The following is a 9763-nucleotide window of genomic DNA, read 5'->3' as shown; positions in this document are numbered from 1 at the left end:
TACGCAGTGCGTGAACAAATGTATGATTTGGAAAATTGTGTGTGTGTGCGCACAGTTGGTTCCATAAAAAAGAAACTAATTAAATTTTACCAATATTCAGGTGAATGGTGCCATCAATGGAGAAAGTTATGGCCTTGAAGCAACTTTGGAAAACAACTCCATACCAGGGAAGATCAACGGACTGTTAGATGGCAAAGTGACGTCTCCACAACATAATGCTGTCGTACATCTAGGTGTTTATGCAGACAAGGACAAAGCTCATGGAGATTTCAAAAGCACAGTCAATGGAAAAGAATATTCAGTTATGATTGAAACCACTCGCACGTCCGTCATTGTTGATGCCAAGATCATAAAGCACATTTTCATCAACGCCCAAGTAAGTATATAAAATCTTTCGAAATTTAGATTTATTGTAAGATTTGCATGCACTTATTATTTTCGTGTAATGCATATCTCACTTCTTCAGGTTGCTTCAACTGCTGATATGCAGAAAGTCCTTGTTAGTGCTGAGTGGGACAAAGATGTCGATCCCACCAAGTCCTTCATAATCGATGGACTATTTTCGACCGAAGAAGTCCATGGCATTATCAGGTAAGCATGAAAGCTATTTTACACATAAAACCAGAGTGTATGCTATTGAGCCTTTTAATTTCTCATGTTTTGGTTACATATGTATATCTCATCTTCATTTCAGATATGGACAAAAAGAAGTGTCTACCACTGCTAAACTGATTAACAATGGTGTGGAGTTGGAAACAAAATGGGCTGCTGACAAGAGAATCTTTGTCAATGTTCATTACACACTTGGCAACACCAAGTCACTAGCAGCTACCGTGCAGACACCATTCAGAGGTTGGGAAAAACAGGATGTCTCTTTCACCTTTTCCCTCAAAGACTACGAAATTGAGAGCCACTTTGCTGCTACATGGAAGAACACAGAGCAACTGGCATTTTCTGCCACTGGTAAGGTAGAACCTGGACTCTTTACCAATGCCTTTTCAACCAAGATCGCATTCACAAGTGCCTTCGATAACTTTGAACGTATCACATTCTCGCTAGACCATAATATGGTTGATTCTGCCATCACCACTCACGTAGAGGGAGCCTGGAACCAAAAGAAAATGGAAGGCAACTTCCACCTTACTCCTAATGCTAATGGTGTGGAATCTCAAGCAACTTTCACCTCTCCTATCACAGAGAACATCCTTGTAACGTTACATCATGAGTTGCTCAACAAGCAGCTTTCTACCACACTGGAGATAAAATATGGACAAGAGATCTCTACTGCCACTGTCACAGGTCACGTGGATCTTGGTGAAGTCCATGATATTGCTCTCGTTTTTAAGACCACCCCTGTGGCTACTATCCCTGAGATCAATGCTAGTCTTAAATACTCTTTGAGTGGAGAAAGTCTCAATTTCATCACTGAAGGAAAAATGGGGGAGAAGAAAATTATGCTTAATGTAAATGGTCAGATGACTGTTAGTGGTGACAATGTGGACATTTCTGGAGACCTGCGCTTCATCACTCCCTTCCTGTACCCTTTGACAGCAACTCTCAAGCACACCCATGACATGCAGCATTTCACATCACAGTTTGAGTTGACGAGGTTCTGGTCTACATATGGTGACGTCAAGGTACATGCTCAAGGTTACATCATCTCTAAGAACGACATAGAGCTCAAATTTGGCCTTCAAAGCCCTGTCATTCAGGCCTCTGCTTCATTGAATCACAAGATAAGTCAAGATAATATTCTCACTTCTACTGCCACTGTGGCTGTAAATGGAGAAAAGATCTCTATTTCTGCCAATGGTCACATAGATATGGCACAACAAGTTGCTGATCTCCAGGCTGAAGTCACGTCTACAGTGAGTGGAATAGATGATGTTAAGGTGAACCTGGAAACTCTACGAAATGCAAATACTCAGATAACGAAGGTTGGCATCATAAAGGACACAAGAACACTTACCATCAATCACCAAATAACGTTTAATGACTGGTTTAACTGGGAGAACTCATTCACTGTGAACGAAATATACAAACTGATTAACAAGCAGACACACATTGGCTCTGTATTCACCCATGACTTGGAATACATTTGGGATAGCCAGTCTGTCCATTTCTCTGGAAGTTTTGATAAGAAAATCTCTGGAAATTCACGCCTGATTGTTGCTCATGCCACTCTCTCTACTCCATGGACTGAAGACATGAAACTGGATATCAATCACCAAGATGATGGTACTGAATACAAGCCAACTTTGATCTTCGAGTACAGACCTGGTACGAAAATTGAACTTGCTAATGTTTTCAAATCTGAGCCTTCACTTTTCTTCCTAGAATCATCACTTATAACACCATTCTGGCAACCCCTTGGTTTTAAGCTCAAGCTTAACTTCCAGCCAAACACAGCCGCTAATCTCGTCCTAACCAGAGGTTCCAACAGGACAAGCATTGATGTTACTGGAATCTGGAATCCAGGAATGTTGAAAAGCTCTATGCTTGTTGAGTCCACTTATCTTCCAAACCCTCTTTCTGTAAAATTATCATACCAGTTAAAAGAACCAGCATTTGAACTTGTCATCAATTACGTAAAAACATTCAGAATATCTGGAACTTTCTCTGGCTATGCCAAAAAGGCAAATTGGAGTGTAGAATCTACACTTCCATTTGAACAGGTCAAGAATATTGGCTTCAGTGGTAATCATGATGTTGAGACCATGCCCTTCAGTGCCAAAGCAGTAATCACATTCAACTCTAAGAATTATCAAATGGATGCTAATATTAATACAAACGAATTCCTGATTAATGTGAATTTGGATGGTAAAGTTGGGAATCTCAGCAGCAACTGGCATTATGAAGAAAATCACGCTGATATCGAAGTAAAATTCCAATCTCCCTTCACAGAACTAGATAATTTGGCTCTGTCTGGAATGTATGATTTCCGCAACGAAAAGAAAGTCACTCTAAAACTAACTCGAGCCTCGCAGGAAATCAATCTCTCGGGAAAACTTGAGGAACAGACTCTTGTGTTTGAAGGTACAACTCCTTTCAGTGGATGGGAAAAACTTGATGCTTCCTTCTTCATCTCAAGTTCAGCCATTAAAGCTTTTGCCTCTAGGAATGACCGTAAGATTGAGGTTACTGGGACACTTCATGTCAAGAGGAACAAGGCCAAAATTAACCTAGTCATCAACACTCCATATGCTGGATATGAGACTATTGCTGTAGATACAAATTATAATTTCCAAAGGCAAGAAAAGACAGTAGAGTTCAAAGCAACATTCACCTCACAAGAATTATCACTTAAAGGTTATATCAAGACTAACAATATTCTTGCTCCTGAGATGACTCTCAACATCATTACTCCATTTGAAGATGTGAGGACTCTAGGTGGAGAAGCTCACTGGGACCTAAGAAATACTGTTAAGACTGCTGAAGTAAAGGCTTTCCGTAATGATCGTCACTATCACTGGGAGTTGGAGGCAGCCACTGATAGTCCCCTGAAGGGTTATGCCAAGTCCAAGATCACAACTCCCATTGCTGGATGGACAACAGTCAACATGGATGGAAACTTTGACTTTGCATCCATGCCCTATAAATTTATGTTTGCCTTCGATAAAGAAGGGGCCGTTCAGACATTTGAAGGACATGCCACTATTGAAAGCAATAGCATCCTTGCAGAAGTGTCAACTCCTATCACTAACTGGGAAAAGATTGTTCTTAATGGTGATTTTAACCTTGGGGATGGAAACTTTAAAGGTACTTTTGAGCTGACAAAAGGCTCTGAAACATACAATATGGAAAGTGACATCATTTTCAGTCCCCAGATGCCGAAGTTCCATTTGCACCTCAAGACTCCGATTGCTTATGCTGCAGATTTGGAGTTTAGTATAGCTGCTGAACTGAGTGGTACTGAGAAGAAGTTCCAAACATTATTCAAGGTAAATGACATCACCTACTCACTTGATTTTATTGGTGAACACATATACAAAACAGGTTACTTCAAAATCATCGGTACTTCCCCAGTACCAGGATATTCATCAGTTGATGTCTATGCTAAATATGATTTCACCGGTGACATCAAAACAGCTGAAGCAGATCTGAAGATTGAAAGAAATAATATGCATTTTTCATTGGCTATGCAAGTCAATGAAAATCATTTCATTCTTTCTATTACAACACCATTCAGTGGCATTGAATCGATGAGAATAGAGGGAGATCTTGCCTACGCTGATAATAAATACAGAGGCTTTGCCATCTTTGAAAATAATGCTCAGAAATATGAATTTGACTCAGAAGTTGATCTAAAAACGAATAGCGCCATGGCAAAACTCTCAACTCCCATTGAAGCATTTAGAAATATTGAACTTAATTGTCAATACAAAATCCTAGATCATGGAGTTGAGGGTTCAGTCACTTTCCAAAGGAATAACCAGAATTTTGCTTTCAACACTCGAGTGTACCTGACCCCAAAGAAATCTGACATACATGTTGCACTTGACACTCCTGTTGAAGATTGGAAAAAAATGGCAGTTGATATCAAATATGACATCACGTCGACAAAAAAATCTGCTGAAATAGCAGTTCAGAAAGACTCATTCCACAAGGAGATATATGTTGAAGGAAGTTATAACCTTAAGAGCGGTTCCTTCAAGATTAAGACCCCTATTGAAGGTTTTGAGATCCTCGGTGGCGAATATACTTTGGACTATGATGTCAATAACCACAAGCTAGAAATAACTCTTCTGATCAGCCAGAACTCCAACAAGTGGAACTTCTCAGCCTACGGTCATTATGATGATGACCAGGTTGTTATCAGATTCCAGACGCCATTTGAGAATTTTGAGACCATAGCTATTGAAGGAAACATTGACTTTGATCAGAAGACTGGAAAAGCTGCCATTCAGTTTGGTTCCTACAAGTTTACATTTGCCTTCACTTTCTTAAATGATAACATTTCATTTGAACTCACAACACCTTTCACCATCATTAAGATCATGTCTGTATCAGTCAAATATAACTGGACTGCAAGTTTGAAGGATATTCATGTCAACATCACCTACAATGAAAACAGCTACCTTCTGAATGGGTCCCTTCAGCTCTCCAGCTGGGCCTCTGGCATCACATTCGAAGCCACAACTCCCTTCATTCACTTCCAGAATATATCTCTGAAAATCAAGTATGACATGGAAAACAAAGAAGAGCTGGTTCTAGCACATGTCACAACAGAAGATCATGAATATAGATTGGCGATTGGTGGTTATATTGAAGAAAAGGTTGCCTTCTTAAAGTATGAATTGAAATCTCCCTTCACAAATTGGAGTGATGATAGGTTTGTCGCAAAACTAGATTTGACCAACGAAGACAAGACACTAGAGATTATTTTGGTGAGAAATGGTGATGTTAAAGCAATATCAGTATCTGGAAAGGTAATTGGTAACACAGTGGACTTGAATTTGAAAACACCGATAAGAGGATTAGAAAACCTCAAACTATTTGGATCACTGAACAGATCCAAAAGATCTCTCGAATTTATGTATCAGCAAGATGAAACACAAGCCTCACTTCTAACAAGTTTCAATTCCATGAAACTGCATCTGAAGACGCCATTTGAGGCTGCCGAGGAGATTTCATGGGAGATATCGAAGATCAATGACGACACATTCAAGGCTGAATGGAGGAGAAATACGAACCATGTTTCAGTGATAGTCAAGCAAGATGGAAACGGCTATAAAGTGGAGTTAGATGGCGAGATGCAGGCTTGGGTATTACTGGCTGCTTTTGATCCCAGTGTATCCAGTGAAGATAAGATCAAATTATCTGGATCAGGAAGTTTTGATGTTAAAGGTGCTTTTTCTCTGCAGATTGAAACTCCTTTTGAAAACTACAAGGCAATTAATGTAAATCTTGATTACAAGGGAGATAGCAAAACTGGAAAGCTAGAAATGTCTTCATCTTCCTCGAGCTTCCATTATATATTTGAGGTAAAGGAATCTAATATAGAAGGTCATCTCATAGTCCCACATACTGAGCAGGATACTGACATAATATTCAATTTCGGCCTTTATGAAGGGAAAGTCACCATCAAGTCTGTATATAAGCCTCTGGAAAACGTGTACTTTGACTACCATTTCAGTACTGCAGATGAAATTAAATTTGACCACGTTTTGAAGGTAAATAATGAAGTGGTATCGAAAGTGGAGTTTGCACTTGATGTTGAGCATCAGAAAGCTTATTTCGACATGATTCTTCACATCAGTGAAATTCAGGCATCACTCCATGCCAAACTGGAATCATACAATACTCTTGATTTCCTCTTTGAGTACAAAGGGAATGAGGATGGACAAGCTTTTGAAAGGCACTTCTCGACCACTATTTCTGGCACTGGTGATCTACCACAAACTGGTAATGTGGACATTAGCATCAGAAACAGTTTCCGTAAGGAAAACATTCTTTCCGAAAGGATTATTACCGTACATGCTGATGTGGACCGTTCTGGAGACCCTAAAAGCCTGAAAATTGAAGTGAGTCTTGACCCCAGTCACCTCTATGTTTTCAATATAAATTATAATGCTGATCTACAGAATCCCAAACATGGGGAATTTACCATAGATATAACAACGCCTGAAAAGATAGCAAGTCCTTGGCAACATTTGTCTGGCAAATGGAATATTGAAAATCAAGATGAAGCAGAACTTACTTTCAAACTTGGTGATATCACTTACACTGCAAGAGGCAAACTAACTCTAAAAGAATCAAATATTGTGGTTACATCCTCAAACTCTGAAGAAAACTACATCCTGGAATGGCACTTCGAGACCACTGAGTCTAGTGCAGAGTATTTTGCAAAGCTTGGCAAAGAGTCAGATTATTCACTGCTGAAGCTCAAAGGAACCAGACCAGACCCTATGCACGTGAATATTGAAGGATCTTTTAAGGCTGGGTCTTTCATGACCACTGAATTTATATTTACAACAGAATCACAAGAAGATAATGGCAAATATACAAGCAAAGGAACATTCACCTATGGAGATAAATCAGGTATTATCACATTGATGATCTTCACTATGACAGTGTAACAAAATCAGCTGCTTTTACAGGAGGGTTTAATTCAAATTTATCTGGAATGGAAGTGATTGCCATTTCAAGTAAATATGACTTCGATCACAAATTTGTCATTCATGGAAGTGTAACATTCAATGATGCTGAATCGAAGCTTGATATAAATATTGCAGAGCTTTACCCAGAAACTTCACACAACTCAATTGAACTGAACCTACCTGTGTTTGGCCCAGAATACAGACATACTCAGTTCACTTTTGGCCATGACTTCAGTAATGCCAGAACGAAGTCCCTAACTGCAGTTGCAAAGTTTGGCCAGAATGAGTCACACATCAAGGTTAGCTGGAACCATAGTGAAAACCTTGACGCTGTTGAAGGATCAGTTGAAGTTAAGTCATTCCTTGGAGAGATAAATATTTCTGCTAGTTTTGATCTTAGCAACCATGACGACATGCATGCAGAATTAAAATATTTGAGAATGCATGGCAATCAGAACCATCACATTCACGTTAAGTGGTCATGGAAAACAGCCTCTAAGCATTTTGAAAGTGAAATTATGGCAGATTCGTCTTTCAACATCCTGAGCCATGCACGAGTTTATGCAACAGCTGATTATAGTGACAATGTTCATATTGTTTCTGGACTTGAGTGGAATGACAAGAAAATCGAGTTTATTAATGATATCACTAAGCATGGATTTTCAGTGACAATCACCTCACCATTTAAGCATTTCGAGTTGATTGAATCAAAAGTAAATTACGATCTAGCAAGTGAAACAAAGAAAATTGACCTTTCATACAAACGCGGAGACAGTGAGGTTAACATGGAAATTGTATTCAACATAACAAGTGAAACAGAAGCAACACTAGACTTCAAGCTTACAACGCCACTGGAAGTAATAAAACTCGTCCATATAGGTGCAAGCATTAGTGGACAGAAAGCCCATGTTGAATTCCAAAGAAACGATGATAAGTATTCCTTGGATGGTGATGTTCAATTCAAAGCAGACAAATCCTCTGTTGACATGACTTTCACATCTCCTGAAGGTCAAGTCATTAAGGTGGCCGCATCTTACGATATGGAGGACTTCCTTGCAGCAACTGGAACTGCAGCACACAAACTTGCCAGTCTCGAGCTCCATTTCGAAGGACATACTGTAAGCTTCAACTTTAATGGCTACCGTAATGCTGATAGACTGTATGTTGACATTCAGGGTGATTCCTCCTTTGAATTGGTCAAGAGGACTCATCTGAAAATTGACACTGCTTTGCACACAGACTCACATGATAGCAATATTGAAATGCAGATAAATGATTTTGAGTTTTCAATGGAAAATCATTTTGAGAAACAAGATGATGAACATTTCAAATTTAAAGTCAAGTTGGTAAGCACACTTACGCCACTGCCTGAATTAATCCTTGGATTTGGAAGGAAAGAGTCAGAGTACTTTGTAACAGTTGGATATGGTGACGACAGGGAAATCACATTCTCCATTGAGGGCAAAGATGATTATAAATCAGGATTCTGTGGAAAGATCGCTCTCCCCATGCTAGAAGTTTCGGAGATGGAGTATGAAATTGAATATGGATTTGAAAACGATCACGAACTCCATATGGATATTGAACTTGAAATAGGTGAAGACAGTGAAATTGAAGCTAAATTTGTCTATGACTCTGAAGGCATACAGGCTCGCTTCAACTCTCTACTTACTGGGGATCACAGTGTACGTGTTCGACGATCCATCTCGGCACAAGAATTTTCTACCGAGGTTGCACTTGATGATTACAGCCTAAAACTTCGTGGAGGATTCAGCAACGAAGATACAAAATATGGAGCCCTTGTAGAAGGGGAAATATTTGGACACAGATTCCTGTTTGACAGCTTGTTCCAGTCTGAAGGAGCACATTATTCTGAAGGTAGACTGATTATCCTCACTCCTTTCCACGTCTTGAGCAAGATTGGCGGACTTTTCACCTGGTCCAGTGTTAACAACAAAATTGAAGGTCACACAGAAATATACCTTCCATCTTATACAACACCAAAATTCATTGGGGAAATCAGACTTGACCTGAATGAAAAGATTAAAGGTCATGTCTTGTTTGACTTAGCTGGCCAGGAATTTATATTCAAGACTGATTTAGTTGGCTCATCATTGGAACAGGGATATGTAGGAAATGTTGAGATCTTCACGCCTTTCCATGCTCTTTCTCATGTTTCCTTATCAGGAAACTTCAAGATCAGTGGCTTTAGCTCTTTGGAGAGTGACATAAGACTTACTACACCATTTGCTACTCACGAAGTTGGTAGCAAAATACACCTTTGTTTCCAATAAAATTTCTGTAGATTTCAACCTGAAGTCTGAAACACTTGCCCAAGAGATCCATACACAGTTCACTCTTGAGGGCTTCGGCACAGACCACAAGAAAATCAGTGCATCTATCAATGAGAACAACGTGTCGCTTGAAGTTGAACATTCTCTACCAACGCACTTAGTAGGAAAGATCATCGTTACATTCCATGGGGAAGTACACACAATAAGTGGCAAGATGAATATCATGGATAACCATATCCAGACAGAGCTAGAAGTGGAATCTGGATTCTTCAGTGGAAACCGAGGCATCAAAATTGATGTTCATGTATTAGATCCTAATTATAGGCATTTTTCATTAGATGTGGCTCTGTCAACCTCAGAGACACACGC

The 9763-nt window shown here is 39.5% G+C and overlaps 1 protein-coding gene across 1 annotated transcript in view; it reads left to right on the top strand.

Annotated features, from left to right (window-relative positions):
* Positions 1 to 9428, top strand: part of LOC119585594 — a 16958-nt gene extending 7530 nt beyond the window's left edge. Inside the window, 4 exon segments of the mRNA XM_037934261.1 lie at positions 101 to 376; positions 467 to 591; positions 695 to 7041; positions 7044 to 9428. Coding sequence (XP_037790189.1) covers positions 101 to 376; positions 467 to 591; positions 695 to 7041; positions 7044 to 9394 — 9099 coding nt within the window. The 3' untranslated portion in view covers positions 9395 to 9428.
* The last annotated feature ends 335 nt before the right edge of the window (positions 9429 to 9763 follow it).

This window comes from Penaeus monodon, chromosome 20, assembly GCF_015228065.2.
Source record: "Penaeus monodon isolate SGIC_2016 chromosome 20, NSTDA_Pmon_1, whole genome shotgun sequence".
Lineage (NCBI taxonomy): Eukaryota > Metazoa > Arthropoda > Malacostraca > Decapoda > Penaeidae > Penaeus > Penaeus monodon.
The sequence above is the reverse complement of the archived record's forward strand: the minus strand, read 5'-3'. Positions and strand labels throughout refer to the sequence as shown.